Below are 17,047 nucleotides of genomic sequence, written 5' to 3'. Positions count from 1 at the left end.
TAAATCACCCTGTACTTAAGAACCATCTTTTGAAAGGGTCAGCTCTCGCGCGCTCTCTCTCTCTCTCTCACATACACACACACACACTCCTAAAAGTTACTGGGTATATCCTCACTTTTCTGTAAAATGATGAAAAAGACCTAACACCTGGCCGAACTTCTGTCTCCTCCTTGCCAAAAGGACACAAGGCCCCCGTTGGGCTCTCCAATGCTAGGCTCTGATCTGAGAGGGGGCAGGGGAGGACAGGCATATCTGGCAGCAGTTGGGTAGAAAAGATATGTAAAGATCCTGCCAGGAGGGAGGCCAAAGCCTCTGAGCTCACTCCCCTAGCAAATGACCACCTTCAACGCGGTGGCTAGAGCACTGCTTGTCCACGTGCATCCAGCATGTTCAGCCACTCTCCTTACATAAGAGTCCCAGGATGAAGTCGGGGTAGCTGCCAGTCCCTCTTTCCTAACGTCTAATAATAAAGTCAGGCTTCAGTTTCCGGCCATGGCCATTCTAGATTCAGGGTCGAGGGGCTCACTTTTCAACCCCAACACGTGTATTCCGATCATCCCACACAGCAATCGCGAGCGCCAACCTGACTCAACCCTTTCTCCACCCTCCCTACTGCCCAGGCACCAGCCAGCACTCTTGGGTCCCAGTAGTGGCGCTTTCCCCTGGATCCCCCTCTGCAGCTGCCTAGCATAAGGCTCGCATAAGAAGGCTTGCTTGCCTTCCTGCCTGCCTGCCTGCCTGCCTGCCTGCCTGCCTGCCTGCCTGCCTGCCTGCCTTCCGTCCGTCCGTCCGTCCGTCCGACTGTCCTTCCTTCCTTCCTTCCTCCCTCCCCCCCCTCCCTTCCCCCTCCTCTCTCTCTGCCCTGCCCTGCCCTGCCCTGCCCTGCCCTGCCCTGCCTCAGCGCCCTCCCGGCCCGGATATCAGGCGAGAGGCGGAGCTGGCCCGGCGCGCCCCGCCCCTGCTGTAGAAAGGGCCAGGCGAGTGTTACTCGCGGTCATTGGGCTGGGGCCTTTTATCTTTGCGCGGCCGGGGGAGGCTGGAGGAGGAGGAGACTCCGGGGGTGGTCCTGGGCGCCGGCAACACCTTTCCTGGACTATAAATTGAGCACCTGGGATGGGTAGGGGGCCGACGCAGCCTGCAGCGACGACAATTCCACTCCAGCTACTGGCCGCGACAGCGCCCTTGGGCAGCAGCTGTCGGCAACCAAATCACTAAAGCAGCCTAGGAGCGGAGATCTCGTGGTGGAAGAGGAGGTGGGTGTCCACGCCCGGGTCGCTGCCTCAGCCAGCGTGGTTGCCTGAGCTCTGGCTTTTCGGAGAGGGAAACCGGAGGTGGGGAGTGGGGGAAGGGAGGATAGGGTGGTGGAAAGCCTCTTCCGCCCCCGGGGGCTCTCGGTTGGTAATCGTGGTGGTGAAACCGCCTGATCTCATGGACCCCACCCGGCGCCGTCCCGGGCTAGCCGTGGCGAGGGCGGGAGGAGCGCGCAAACTGGGACGCCCAGCGCCCTAGTCCGATGAATAATCCTTCTCCCCTCACCCCTTCTCCCTACCAGGCCAAGGCTCGACCCATCAACTTCCCATCGCCATCGCGAGCTTCCAAACGTGGAAGCCGCGCATCCTACAGTTGCCGGGCAGCGAGTGAGACGAGAGTTGGAGAGAACGGAGGTGGAGCCGGGAATCCCGCCTCTCCAGCTAGCAGCCAGGCGCCGAACGCGGGCCTCGCAGAGCGCGTGAAGGCGGGCATCCTCTTGCCCTGGCTGGCCATCCTCGTGCCCTTGCATCTGTAAGCTTCGGCGCTCTCCCGGCTACCATGATGCAGATCTGCGACACCTATAACCAAAAGCACTCGCTCTTTAACGCCATGAATCGCTTCATCGGCGCCGTGAACAACATGGACCAGACGGTGATGGTGCCCAGCCTGCTGCGCGATGTGCCCCTGGCGGAGCCCGGGCTAGATAACGAGGTCAGCGTGGAAGTAGGCACTAGTGGCAGCTGCCTGGAGGAGAGCACGACCCCGACTCCCAGTCCGGGCAGCGCTAATGGCAGCTTCTTTGCGCCTTCCCGGGACATGTACAGCCACTACGTGCTCCTGAAGTCTATCCGCAACGACATCGAATGGGGAGTCCTGCACCAGCCGACGCCCCCGCCGGCAGGGAGCGAAGAGAACAGCGCCTGGAAGTCCAAGGACATCCTGGTGGATCTGGGCCACCTGGAGAACGCAGACGCCGGCGAGGAAGACCTGGAGCAGCAGTTTCACTACCACCTACGCGGGCTCCACACGGTGCTCTCCAAACTCACCCGCAAAGCCAACATCCTCACCAACAGATACAAGCAGGAGATCGGTTTTGGCAATTGGGGCCACTGAGGCGGGCCGCTTCCGGCTGCCAAGCACCCTCTCGTGCCCTCTCTTTCTCTCTTTCTCTCTCTCTCTCTCTGTCTCTCTCTCTCCACTGTCTTCCTCAAAGCTGTTTTCTTCCTGGTTGTGGGTCGCGAAGGGCAGATTACAAAGTTGTGCTTCGTTCGTGCAGGGGGCTCGGTGGGGTTGTGTGGAAAGGGTGTCATTTGAGCGGGGAGTATGGCAGCGGGGGAAGGAGGCCTTAGGACCATCCTGGGATGAGAACAAACTGCTTTTGGCGTTGGTGGGAACGAGACTGGGCTGACGCCCGCATTCAGCCTGTGCCTTTCCTGGGGTTTCCTTTCTGTTCTTCTTTCCGGAAGAAAAGGGGCCGCGGCAGGGCGCGGTGCTGGGTTGCCACACTTGGGAGTGCAACCCCCAGCCCGGTACTGGGGAAGGCGGGGCGCGCAGCCTCCTACCAGCCCTGCCTTTGAGCCGGTGGAAGCCTCGGCGCTGCTAGGATTGCATCAGTTTTCCTGTTTGTCACCGTGGCCCTTGTCTTTAAGTATTTCAGATCATCTTGTTCTAAAACTTCGGTAATTTCCATTGTCATTGTGATAAGCGCACAAACTGCACTGTTGGTAACCGGTACTATTTTATTAATGATTTTCTGTTACACTGTATAGTAGTCCTGTGGCACCCTCACCCCATCCGTTTCACACCACCCCACCCCCACCTCAGTGTGTGTAAGCTGGCAATGCGCCAGCTTGTACGAAGCTTGCCACTCAGCTAGTGAAAATAACATTAGTATGAGAAAGTGGATTTATTCAAAGTGGAATCAACTGACATTCTATCTATGTTGGCTATAGAATGATGACGGGTTCCACTGTTGTTATATGTCTTCAATTTATTTAAAACTTTTTTTAATCCAGATGTAGACTATATTCTAAAAAATAAAAACGCAAATGTGTTAAATGAACTGGACCAGTGTTTGTTGCTCTTTTAACTTGCCAGTGCAGTGACTACATTAGTCCTTCAATAAAGAATTGTTTTTTGTTTAGCGAAAGTAAAGTTTATTTTCTCTCTAATATTCGGAGTGGTGGAATTTCATCTCTGCAAATATTTATCGGATGTGTTTTGAAGTATAAAAACTTATTCCAAGGGCTGAAGTTTGACTTTGCTATGGAGAAGTGAAAAATTGCAAAGAAATACCAGCTACTCCTGATTCACACGTCTTTTACATTGTGCTTAGGACCTATTTAAATGTATTTTACTATGCATAGGGCCCTGTTCCAGTACTTCCAAACCAAGTGCCAAACCCTTGAGCAATGCCCAGTATTTCAGTTTTATGGTGACCCAATCAGGGCCACCCAAAGTCACTCAGGAATCCTTTTGAGATGCCATTATGATGCTCAGCACAGGTGAAAGGGTGTCCTTTGCATTTTATTTGTGTGTGTGTTCGAAGAGTAAATACCAGGTTACTTAGGGTTCAGTATTGAAGTCACAGTCTCTAAACACGTCAAACATGGATTTATAGCATCCTAGCTTTGCAGTTTACAAAAAAAAAGCAAAGGACATGGATGTGTGTGGCAGGCAAGGGGCAGAGTGAGAATATTATCAGCTTTTAGCAGCCATGAAAAAAAAATGGACAAGTTGTAGAACTGGGATGCCCTCCAGTTGCCAAAGTAAGTTAATCTTTAATATATAAAGATAAGCTGGAGTCATGTAGAAAGCCTCTTGTTTTGTGTTCTCTGCAAAAATAGCAAAGTACAGGCAAAATAAATGGGAAGAAAGGAAATTACAGGAGCTACATAAGTAGAAAGAAGGCACAGATGTGGGGGCCAAAAGATTAAGGGTACAAAGTCTTGTTACTACTTATTGTGTATATTTAACTCTCCTAGCCGGTTGAGTTTGGAAATATTCATATTAATTCGTGAATTACCTCATGGGATTGCATTGAGAATTACATAAGATGATACACATATGGGGAATGTTAGCCGCCTTAGATTCCTTAGGCACTACAGGGAAGTGCCTTACAGGTTTCTAAACATCGGTTTGTGTCTCCATTTCCTCCCCTGCCATGACAATGGAGCTTTGGATAATATGTCTACTTTAAGCAAAATTATCATATCAATTACATATATATAAGCTTTTTGGGTTTTTTTAAATCATAAAGGAGAACCTGAATAAAACAAAAAATCATGCTGGGCGAGTGATGGCAAGTACTAAATAATGAGGTAACAATTGCTAACTTCAAAACTGCTTCAAGTCACTTTTATCTGCAATGGGGATTAAATTCAGGACCACTTATGTCACACCCCAGCCCTTTTTTGCTTTAGTTATTTTTCAGATACGGTCTCAAGTTTGGCCCTGAGCTAGCCTTAGACCAAGACCCTCCTATCTATGCTTCCCACAGAATTCTAGATGCACATCACCTCACCCAGCTTTTTTGGATTAGAGGAGGTATCAGTAACTATTTTTCTGGGCTGGAACTTCTGTCCTCCAGATTTCGACCTCCTAAGTAAACTGGCATTGTATATGTGCCACCACATCTGGATTGCTTCTGGGGTTTTGAATTCAGCCTTATGTTTGCTAAGCAGACACTCTGACCATTTGATCTATGCCCCCACCCCCTTTCCACTTTAGTTATTTTTCAGATAAGAGTCTTGTGCTTTTTGCCTGGGAGGTTCTCCTACATATGCTTCCCAGGTAGCTGAGATTACTGGCTCGTGCCACTAAACCTAGCTTATTCTTTTTTTTCTTCCTTCCCTCCCTCCCTTCTTTCCCTCTCTCCTTCTCAGAATTAGCATACATTAATCACAAGAAGGGATTTCACTGTGATAATTACATACATGCTAGTAGTGCACTTGAATAAATTTACCTCCTTTATTTTTCCATTCGTTTCCCCCATCGGCCCCCTTTTCAGACAATTTTGGTAAGTTTCACTATGGGATTCATTCCCTTTCGTATCCCTTTCGATCTTTCAGCCAGCTTGTCTGGAATTGTGGAATTCTCTTATTTTATGTGACCAGTAGTTCTCATGTTTGCATGTTGGACACAGTTCTAGTTGACTTAAGGCCTCAAACATCATGCAGTGTACCTTGTTTTTTTTTGTTTTTTGTTTTTTTTAAGGAATTTATCTTCCCTTTTTTGTCCTTTGTGGAGCTTGAACTCAGGGAGTCTCACAGAAATGTTTTTGAAATACTGAAAACAAGAATCTCACAGACTTTCCTCCCCAGGAAGGCTTCTGTGATCCTTAGATCCCAACCTCCGGAGTAGGATTACAGGCATAAGCCACCAGTGCCTGGCTGGCATTTATCTTCTTATGGGTAATCTAGTAAGTTTTTACCAACCACTATATCCTTGTGCTATTCTTTTTTTAAAGTTTTGGACAAAGGAATGCTTTCTTTAAAGTTTTGGAGGAATTTTTTTTCCTCTAATAAAAAGCTTGATTGTAAGTTTTGGGAAACTTTAAACACGTGGCATATTAGATTGGTCTTTTAAAATTAAGTATTAGTCTTTTACAAGTTTAAAACTTTATGTAGGTTCTGGTCAAGGATAAATCGTTTTAATTACCAAAGTAATTTAATAATTCTTGATTTTTTTTTCTTTCAAGGTTCTTTCCATTGTTAAAAACAACTCAGGGAAATTTCAAGGTTGTTTCTGTGTTATTCCAAATACTTGACTTGATCTCTAGTTCCTGTGCAGCTGTATGGAACTTTCCAAAAGAGGTGGACATGATGCTGGTGCTCTTACCAACAACTGCTTCTATATCTGGAAGTCAGTATCATCCCTTGACTCATATAGTCATTGCACCATCTCTAAGCCCAGCACTGCCCTAAAGCTTTGCTGCTTTTTATGGAGAAAAGAGTCCTCAAAAACCAATGGAATGTCCAGAACTTAAACTATTTCTACACTATTCTGGGTACTTGGACCCCCCCCCCAAATTTCCCATAAAAAGGGTCTTATGCCCATTCCAGGAACTTCATACTTTCCACTTTGGGATTTCCCTCCCACTGGTAAGCCTGGCTCTGGTGTGCATTACCTCTCTAGGCCTGAAGCTTGGTGGATACTATGGATCTGGCTTTCCATATGTTTGCTTACAAAGCCCTTTGAAGTTGAGGATGGAACTTGGATAAAATGATATGTATGTTGAGTGTAGGCTGGGGGCTTAATTTTTCTTCTGTCCTGCCTTTCCACCTTTCAGGACAAGGAGTAAAAACAGTAAAGAAGGGAAGTTAGCGGCTCAAGTTTAAAGGCTTTTCCAGTTTCAACAAATGACGATTATACAGTTTTCCTCCACATTTCCCACATTCCTCAGGAGCCTCCTTGCTCCACTGAAGAATGATGCTTAATTAATAGGATGTTGGGTAAAGAAAAGAAAAACCACATCTGTACCCGATCTTTTCCAGCTGCCTGCGAGTCAGCACTCCTATGTCAGTAAATAAAACAAAGGCAGCTAAAGAGGATCCATGGTTCATAAAGCCAGGAAGATTTCACTTTGCCAAAGCTTCCTCCATTCTTTTTCATGTAGTTAGCTGTTTCAATTTTAGTGTCAAAAGTCTTGGACACATTAAAGCAGAAAACAAATAGTTTTGCATATGTCTAAATGAGGCTCACTAAACCACAACTATCTCGACAGTTTTTCCTGTTTGAGCATTCTCTATTTTTAAGAGGAACATTTTTTATGTCTTCCTATATTTTTTCTTGCATTTCATTTTTTTCTTTCTACTCCTTAATTTCATCAAAGGTTTTTAAATATATCTGGCAGTGTGCCTGAGTTGAAGTGGATAAAAAAATTGTGGATAGTAGAATGTCATTACTATAGCCTGCTTATAAACAGGGTTATAGATGGTAACTTTGTAATCATAAACTATAAAGAAAGTGGTTTCTAGCACAATAGGAAAAGTCCAAGTAGGAAAAGTCCAAGAAGTACTTATAGACCTTTGTTTGCTATTTTAGCTAGCTGAATAAACATTGTTAGGGGTAGAGAATTTTCTAGAACCTACTTCACTTTTCAGTTTAACTAGTGATATGTTCACTTTTATCAATCAGCATTCAGTGAACAGAATCAAACTGGACAGGATTCATTTGATGTTTTCAAAGGTAGAAACTAACTTTATAGTTTCCCCCCATCCCTTTGAATACCACAGTGCTGAGGTAAAGAACTTTGTCACTTGTGGGTGAGCTCAGTAGGCTCAATTAAAATCTGACTACTTTTCCACCATGTTGAAATACTTGACAGAACTTGCCGTGGCTTTGAATAAAGACCTCTTTTTCCCTTTGTCTTTCCTTCTCCTCTTCTAGTTGAGGAGATTTCCTGTTCAGTAATCAAAGATAGATTAAAGTAGAAATAGCACATTGTTGGTTCTAACCAAGATCTTTCAACTTTTCCATTTGCTCATTGGCAATATTAATCTTTAGGCCCTGTTTAAGTGTATACATTGTGCAAGGCCACATATGTGTCCCATAGCAGCTAAAGTATGTGTAGAATGCAAGGAGTGTATTTAGTGGGGATGAGTCATTGAAAAGAAGGTGTGACCTTACTGCCTTTATCTCCTGGATGTTTGGGGAGTATCATTTTGTTTCTATTGTGAAAAGTACTTGTCAACAATTCCTCCATAACATGAATTTTTGATAGCTAACCTTGGCCCTTGGCGTAGGTATTTGGGAGGAATCTCAGAACCTAGGAGCTTTTTCCTTCTAGTGGACTTGAGGGCTGAAGAAAATGTCTCCTCTCAGATATGCAACATGTAGAAAAGGGAGGAGCCAAGACTAGACTGCTCAGTTTAATCTTTACAAATTTACCAGATGTGGGGCTGGGGATGTGGCCTAGTGGCAAGAGTGCTTGCCCTATATACATGAAGCCCTGGGTTCAATTCCCCAGCACCACATACACAGAAAATGGCCAGAAGTGGAACTGTGGCTCAAGTGGCAGAGTGCTAGCCTTGAGCAAAAAAAGAAGCCAGGGACAGTGCTCAGGCCCTGAGTCCAAGCCCCAGGACTGGCCAAAAAAAAAAAAAAAAAAAACCAACAACTACTAGATGTTACCCTACCACCCTTAAGTTAGTGTAAGTGAACTAATGAAGAAATACACAAATGTTTGAGGACACTCCACTCAGCTCCAACTCATTGAAATCTGAGAAATGTAGAGAATTATTACTCTTCTGACTGTAGTAACTTTGTCTCTGACTACAGTGACAGAAAATTTGAAGCCCATGCATATGAAATTGCCATTTGTGTTGGTTCAGATGATTAAATAATTCCTCATCCCAGCAATTAGGTGCTATTTTTGTGATGTGTTAGAGTCTCTTTCTATCTTCTCATGAAACAATTAAGGTTGGATTAATCTTGCAGTGGAAGGGTTAGGTGACAAAAGAAAGTGAAGGTAGCAATTACATAAAGACAACAGATAGAAGAATGGAGGAAATGGGAGAAGACAAAAATGAAGAGAGAAAACAGAAAGGTTGCAGAAAAACAATAGTAGTCAAATGATATTTTCTAAAAAATGGTCACAGAGTGACCTACATGCTCTTCCACAACCTTGTCACCTTCTATCAAAATGTAGGGTCTTTGTCTTTGGCGGCTGCCTTAATGAAATCAATGTAGCTATCATTTCTGTGGCATAGAAGGCGATATGTCGTTCTCTTGTATCACATACATACGTGGCTTTCTGTTGAGATGCCGACCCATGAAACACAACTTCCACTCTAAGAGGAAGCGCAAGCCACATGGAGAGACCATTCATAGGTGTTCCAGCTAACAGCCTCACTGAGAATCAGCCAACAGCCACTGTCAACTGCCAAACATGAGCAAGCCATCAAACAAATGATTCCAACCCCCAGCCTTCAAGCTACCCCACTGATGCCAAGTGGAGTAGAGACAAGCTGTCCCTGCTGAGCCCTGCCCAAATTTCATACTTGTGTGCAAAATATTGTCATTCTTTTAAGCCACTAAGTGGTGTGTTGCATACTAATAGATAACTGGAACAGAGGTCTTTTTCCAAGTTTCAAGAGATTCATAAACGAAATGAAAACATTTGAAAGTCAAATGTAATTTCTATCTGAGTAGCATCTTACCATGAACCTTGAACATTTGGTAATATTTATCTGATAGTTGGTGTAGAGAATACAATAATGGGTGAGACTTGATGCCAGAAGCTCATTCCCTTAATCCTAGCTACTCAGGAGCCAGAGATTTGAGAATTGTAGTTCAACGCCTACCTGGGCAGGAAAGTCTATGAAACTCTTACCTCCAATTTGCCACCAAAAAAGCCAGAAGTGGGCCTGTGACTCAAGTGGTAGAAAACTAGCTTTGAATATAAAGGTTCAGCGACAGCTGTCTAGCCCCCGAGTTCAAACCTCAGGACCAACACACACACACACACACACACACACACACACACACACACACACACACACACTTCTAAAAGGATGATCACAGAAATATAATGCATAACATTTTACAATTCTATTAAAACTTAGTATGATACTTAGAATTATAACCAGCATGCTCCCCTCCCCCAAATGTCCAAGAACCTGTGAATATGTTACATTGGATGACAATCTGTAATTAAGACTACAGATGGAATTAACCTTGCAATTCACCTGACCTGCGGGTGGTGAAATAATTCCCTAGATTTTCCTGGTGGGACCAATGTAATTACAAGGGTGCTTACAAAAGATAGAAATAGAAATCAGAAAGTCAGTTAGAATGATGCAGCATGAGACTCAGTTTGCCATTGACCATGAAGATGGAAGAAAAGGCCATGAGCCAAGAAATGAAGGCAGCTTCTTAAAGCTGAAATAAACAAAGAAACAAAAATCTCCCCTAGAGCCTCCAGAAGTCATGCAACCCTTCCAATAGCTCGAGTTTAGCTTATCCAGACCCATTTTGGACCTCTGACCTCATGAATTGTCTGGTGGTAATTCTATGTTGTTTTAAGCCACTAAGTTGGTGAGAATTTTGTATAGAAAGACTAGGAAACTAAAATATGTGGCTTTAGCATTTGGGTAGGAGAAATGCAGTACTCTTGGCATGTAATCCATTTGTTGCTTTGGGGCTGGTTAAAATAGCATTTCTAGCACAGCTTGAAAATAGTATCAAAAGGTTCTTTTGTGAAAGAAACTTCATTTATCTTTTAAGCTCTAATCTTGATATCAGTGGCCTTGCATAAGAAGACACTACTAATGGAGCATCCATTATAGTACTAACTACGCTTGCTTCAAATACAGTGGCCTTCTTTATTATGTATTTGTAATTACAATCTTAGATCTCTCTCTCATTTTATACTCTAGTTTTGCTTTTTGCTGTGCCAAAATATCTTGCAACTTTTTTGTGTGTGGAGCCCCCTATTTCATTATGACTTTTCAGTTGTACTGCCATGTAATAAAATGCCTACACAGTTTGTTAAGTTTTGACAAGCACATAGTGTCATACTCAATATCTCAATCAAGGTAGAGAACACAACCACCACCTTAGAAGTTATCAGATCTTCTTTTTTGATCTATGACCCTCTTCCACCTCAGGTGGTCACTATTCTGATTTCTATCTCTATGTAATTAGTTTTGCCTGTTCTTGAAATTTGATGAAAGGGAATAACACAATATGCACTCTTTTGAATCTGGTTTCTTTCACTCGCAATTATATTTCTAAAATTCACTCATGATCTTGAATAAATTAGCTGAACAGTATTGCATAGTATAAATTTGCAGGATGTGTTTACTCTTCTTTTGAGGTTGTTTTCATTTCATTTATTTATTTAGCTTACCTATAATCAAAGACCATCCTAGTGCAAGCTTTTTTGTTATAAATACTATGTATATAGAAATGTGATTGCTAGTTTATAGGGGTTATGTTTAATGTATGTGTATGGCTTATGCTTATTTTTTTCTCAGAATGTACCAAAGCATTTTCCACAGTGATTATAACAGTAACCCTCTCATTAACAATGTAGAAGGGATTCAGTTGTCCAGAGGTCTTTGGTTTAGTGGCATCCTTAATTTAGTACCCAATACTCTTAGTTCTCATTGCATGATAATGATAAGTTAGTTCTGAAGTACAGCATACAAACTTTTCAGTGCAGAGAAGCATTTTAGATGCTATTTTCATGAACACAAAGATACATGATAAGAAGAGATGTGGTGGAGACAAAGTGAAGTAGAGGGCAAGGTGATACCTAGTAGTTAAAAAAGATCATGATTTTTATAGTTAATAAACTGGAGTTAGAGCCAGTTCTGGCATTCTGTTTCCTAGAGGACTTAGCTTCTTGGATCCTTAGTTTTCTCTTTTGCAAAATAACGACTCCTTGTAAAGGGCTTAAACTCAAATTTAAAGCAATTATTCCTGAATTAGGGACCAAAGGTAGTGGGCTCTGCTGGTGTGGAAGGCAACTAAAGGAACTGGCCTAATTCCCAGCCCCACCCCCCACCTCTCCTCATTGTGATTTTTGGAAGGCAGAGTAAACAGGAAGTGGGAAATAAGGGTGTGGAGTAGCTGGGAGAGACATTCCAAAATAGTCCGCACCTTCTCAAAAGCAACTCAAAGGGACCCAGTTAAAACAAAGGCAGCCCTCCCTCCTTCTCTCCAGGCCTCCCTCTTTAATTCTGCCTACATACTGTGGTGAGGTATAGTAAATCAAATGCAAGAGCTCACAGAGGGGTCCCGGAATCTCCAGGGAGAGGTAAACAAATCACTTGGCAACTTTATGTGAGGGATTGGAGTTCTGCAGGGTTCTGGGAACATGTAGGGCCAAAGTAACAGATGTCACAGAAGCTTTGTGGAATTGATGTTTCATTCAGGAAGTATTCATTGGGTAACTAATGTGTGCTGGGCATTGGGCTGTGTGCTGGTGATGATAGGAAATGTGACACCCTCTTCAAATGCTTAAAGTCTGGAGAATAGGAGAGACAAATATGCAGCTACGATACAGCTGCAGTGTAAGAAATGCCACAATGGCTGAATGCATGGTGCAGGGCCAGCTCACAGGAAGAGGTCCTGGAATCAAAGAATAGTCTTTTGGATAAGATGACAACTATACGATCTTGGGGAACAGTGTGGATTAGTCAGATGATTAATAGAGTTTTGATGGATTTTTCTGGGACTAAATCTGAGAGATTTGGAGCAGAGATGGACACAGAGTAGGAATTAAGGGTAAGGAAGGCATAAGCAGAAGAGTTCAAAAAGATGCTTGAGGATATTTTAAAACTGTGATAGTTGAATTGAGAAGGACACATCAGTATCTGTGATGATCCTACCAAACATGCATAACCCAAACTGACTCATGAGGACATGAGAGCCAACTCGTGGGACTTTCTACAAATTAGCTCATCTGTACTTTTCAGAAGTGTCAAGGTTGTAAGTGGTAATAACAGAGGAAATGCTTTAAAGTAAAAGATTTAGAGAAATCAGAATCAAGTGTACGACCTTGAACTGGGTACTAAAATGGAAATATCAACATATAGATGTACATACAGGTATGTTTGCTATACAAGACATAACTTGAACCTGGCCTCCAGTGGCTCATGGCTGCTCTGGAGGCTGAGCTCTGAGGATCTAAGTTTAAAGCCAGCCTGGGCAAGAAAGTCCATGAGACTATTATCTCCAATTAACTACACAAAAGCTGGAAATGGAGCTGTGACCCAAGTGGTAGAGCACTAGCCTTGGGCAAAAAAAGTTCCCGGAGAGCACCTAGTCCTGGAGTTTAAGCCTAAGGACTGGTGAGCAGCATGTGTGCCCACGCACGCGCGCGCGCGCGCACACACACACACACACACACACACACAATTTGTTTACCTGGGAAAATCTCAACACTAAACAATTATATTATAGCAATGTTAATTTTCTGGTTGTGATACTAGTATCACAGTCAGGTAAGTTATTTTTCTCATACTTGGAAAGATAAACAGCCAATTATTTAGGCTTGCAATTTACTCTCACACGATTCAGAGGAAAATGAGAGGAAGAGTGAAGAGACCAGAAGAGGATGGGGAGGGGGAGAGAGGAAAGATGAGGAAAAAAGAAAAGAAACAAGATGTAGCTTGGTTAGTAATATATAGAAAAGTTTCTGTTTTGGTGCCAGTCTTATGAGCTGTGCCTTCAGAAAATATGTAATGTTTCAATTTTTAACCAGCTCTATGGACACTATATTGGTTTAAGCCATCATGGCATCTCACCAAGATTTCTACAGTAGCTCCCCACCAAATCTCTCTGCATCTATGCTCTCCCTTTCCAGTGGCCATGAAACAAAGAACTCATTCCTCTGATACAAACCCTGAAGTGACTTTTCCTTTCTTTTCTGGTAAAATTTTCCAAGGACACCAGTACCCTAATTGGAATGATTTCCAGTACTACTCAAATCTCACCTAGGATTCTTTACCATGATCACTCTGTAATAGTCACTTGACAAAGTTCTTTAAACTTGTCACATATGTTTGTTTAAAGTTTTTTGGGTCCTTGCTCTGACAACTTTCTGTTTTGGAATATTCTTTCCTTAGATGTTAATTTAACTGAAAGCTCTGACATGACAATGGTATAAGCAAAATAACATCATTTCTCATGCTTGAATAAAGGTACTGAAAGCCATCCCAGCCATCCCAGGGGACCAGGCGGAGATAATCACAGACAGGAGAAGAAGGTTCATAAGGAGGCTTATTAGTGGGGCCATAGTTCCCACGGGAGAGGGAGCTACATGGCATCTGAACCTTATCCAGGTGGCAGCTTCTCTCTGCGGGTAAAGGGGAAGTAGGTAGGTAGTGAGTAGGAGTGGCTCATTAGGTATGGGTGGATCTGGGGGCTAGTGGGAGGAGCTGAGGACCTGAGGCTAGGGAAATGCTAACAGGTACTATGAAAGGGGGAGGTGTCCAGAAATGCCATCATGGCCCAGTGATGTACCGCCAGGCCTCAGCCTTCAATATTGTGACATCCGCCCTCCTGAAGGATATTTCATGATATATGGTGGATGCTAGAGCTCTTGTTATCAGATTCATGATGTCACACCCTCCAGCAGGAGGGTGGGCAGAAAGAAAAAGGAATACTAAGTGGTTGTTCTCCACTGAGTCATTTCCATTATAAACAATAATAGTCCTTCCACAAATAATTCTGTATATAAATCTCTGGTTACAATTTACTCGTGACTTCCAGACTGAAGGCCTTTAGAAGGACTTTGGCCTTTATAGATCACACTTAGTTGCTAGGAAGGATGGAAAATGCAGTTGTTGCTTTCAGATGGCAACACGCCCAGAAAAAAAAAAATAGTCCCGTTACTAAGGAGAAAGGGGAAAGTGGATCTTAGTGTCAATAGCTAGCAGTCTTTGCCACAGACCTCTTGTTTCTGATGTTGACGATCCCACAGTTCCCCTTGCCCTCTGCCAGTGAGGGCACGGGGCCTAGTACCACATGTCATCTTCAGGGTGGGAGATGGATAGTGGAATGTCCAGATACTGAGACACACTTGTGACACAGAAGCTAGGAAGGAGAGACTAAGAGGAAAAGTGTGGAACTCCCAGACATGTAGGGAAAGAGGGGAAAAATAAATGCTGAAATCAAGGCTGTGATCTTTGATGAATGGGAAATCAAAACGGAAGCTTAAGTCTTACTATTGATGTTTATCCTTGTTCTTTCCTCTGTAGGCATAAATGTTCAGGGTAATTGCTGTGATTTGGCATGACAAGTCCTAGTTGTTCTGCTGAGTGAGTGTGGGTGTGAAATATCTCTTTGTTCCAAGTTTGTCCTTTTTCTTGTGTTCATTTCAAGGAAAAGCCTTGGGAATGCTTTGTAGTTATGCACATTATCTGGTACAATTTGCTTGAGGAGTCTAGAATGTCGGTGAAGCTTTGCTCCAAACAAGGAAGAACTGCAAATTACGATAAATTGCAATAATCCATTTCCTGAGGCATAAACTTCCTAGTGGCATGAAAGTGTATTAAAATGATCTATTTTAATATACTAGCAGAATTAAGGGATTGTAGGAGTTAAACTATTTGAACTCAGGGGATCATTTCTTAGAATCTGACATGTCCACAAATATTTTTTTACAAGGTATGTGAAATATAACTATTACAATATACCTAGTAGGAAAGAGTCTTCAGGGATAGCTAGTATTCTCTGACAATTGCGGAAGAATACTTTTTAAAAATCATTTCTTTCAAAGTTATTGGTTTACATCTTTTATGTACTTCTAAAATGTTTGCCTCAAATTTATCTTCAACCAAAAGCAGGTAAAATAATCAAGAAATGGTGAATATTCATCAGTGCGGAGGTGGTTCACATGTGAATGCTCTTGCATGTTTGTCGGCACAATAGTGGTAGTATGAATGTTAGAAGTGGAGGAAACTCCTGCTTGAGACAACCCTTTTTTATTATTATTAATTTATTTATTTATTGCCCAAGTGATGTACAGAGAGATTACAGTTTCATATGTAAGGCAGTGAGTACATTTCTTATCAAACTTGTTACCTCCTCCCTCATTTTCCTCCCACCTTCCCCCTACCCAGTGCCCTCCCCTGCACCCTGAGTTGTACAGTTGGTTTAACAACATATAGTTTTGTAAGTATTGCTGTTGTATTGGTTCACCTTTTTACCCTTTGTCTGTCCATTTTGATGTTTCTCTTCTCTTCCCTAGTTCCAATACACATATGTACAATATCCAGGGGTACCAAAAAATCAGTTGCAGTTACATCAAGGGTAAAACCATGGGGAAGAAAGACAAGACAATGGCATAATGTCACATGGTATGTTGAAAATAGCAACAACAATGATAAGCCACTTATTTCCATAACATGGAGTTCATTTCACTTAGCATCATCTTATGTGAACATATGCACATAGCTTTTGAGCTATTGTGATCTTCTGCTGGGACTATCCTAGACATGTACCATTTAGTATCAATGAGGGAAACCATAGAGTCTGTGTTTCTTTGGGTCTGGCTCACTTCACTTAGTATAATTTTTTCCAGGTCCTTCCATTTCCTTAGGAATGTGGCAGTTTCATTCTTTCTGATAGAGGCATAGAATTCCATTGTGTATATGTACCACGTTTTCATAATGCATTCATCTACTGAGGGGCTTCTAGGTTGGTTCCATATTTTAGCAATGACAAATTGTACTGCGATGAACATAGTTGTGCTGGTAGCTTTAGTGTGGTCTTGCTTGTAATCCTTTGGGTAGATGTCTCAAAGCGAGGCTGCTGGGTCATAGGGGAGTTCTATGTTTAGCCTTTCCAGGAACCTGCATACTGCTTTCCAGAGTGGTTGAACAAGTTTATACTCCCCGCAACAGTGTAGGAGTGTTCCCTTTTGGCCACATCCCTGCCAGCATCTGTTGTTATTAGTTTTCTTGATAATGGATATTCTTACTGGGGTGAGGTAGAATCTCAATGTTATTTTGATTTGCATTTCTTTTATGGCCAGTCATGTTGATCAGTTCTTCATGTGCCTGTTGGCCATTCTTGTTTCCTCTTAAGTTGGGAAAACCCTTGATTACCAAGAAATCCTGTTCTCATTTGGTACAAGCTTAAGTTTCTCTAGGAGATGTGTAGTTGAACAGTTCCCCATTTTATTGTAGGCCTGATGGCCAGGAAGCCCTTTTGTTGACACTTTTAAGAAACCCAGGTCCTGGGGTTTGAACTCAGGGACTAGATGCTGTCCTTGATCTTTTGCGCTGAAAGGTAGCACTCTATCCCTTGAGCCACAGCTCCACTTCCAGCTTTTTGTTTG

General features: G+C 43.1%; 1 protein-coding gene across 1 annotated transcript; it reads left to right on the top strand.

The window, feature by feature from the left end:
• Positions 1–990: 990 nt before the first annotated feature.
• On the top strand, positions 991–3,133 carry Mid1ip1 (MID1 interacting protein 1). Its single transcript, XM_048336459.1, has 2 exons — positions 991–1,253; positions 1,553–3,133. The coding sequence occupies exon 2, from the start codon at positions 1,810–1,812 to the stop codon at positions 2,362–2,364; it is 555 nt and encodes a 184-aa protein (XP_048192416.1). The 5' UTR covers positions 991–1,253; positions 1,553–1,809; the 3' UTR covers positions 2,365–3,133.
• The last annotated feature ends 13,914 nt before the right edge of the window (positions 3,134–17,047 follow it).

The sequence above is a fragment of the Perognathus longimembris genome, chromosome 28 (assembly GCF_023159225.1).
Source record: "Perognathus longimembris pacificus isolate PPM17 chromosome 28, ASM2315922v1, whole genome shotgun sequence".
In the NCBI taxonomy this organism is placed as follows: Eukaryota; Metazoa; Chordata; class Mammalia; order Rodentia; family Heteromyidae; genus Perognathus; species Perognathus longimembris.
The sequence above is the reverse complement of the archived record's forward strand: the minus strand, read 5'-3'. Positions and strand labels throughout refer to the sequence as shown.

Excerpts from the sequence above, each read along its gene's own strand:
- Mid1ip1 (XM_048336459.1), top strand. The coding sequence starts at position 1,810 with ATGATGCAGATCTGCGACACCTATAACCAAAAGCACTCGCTCTTTAAC.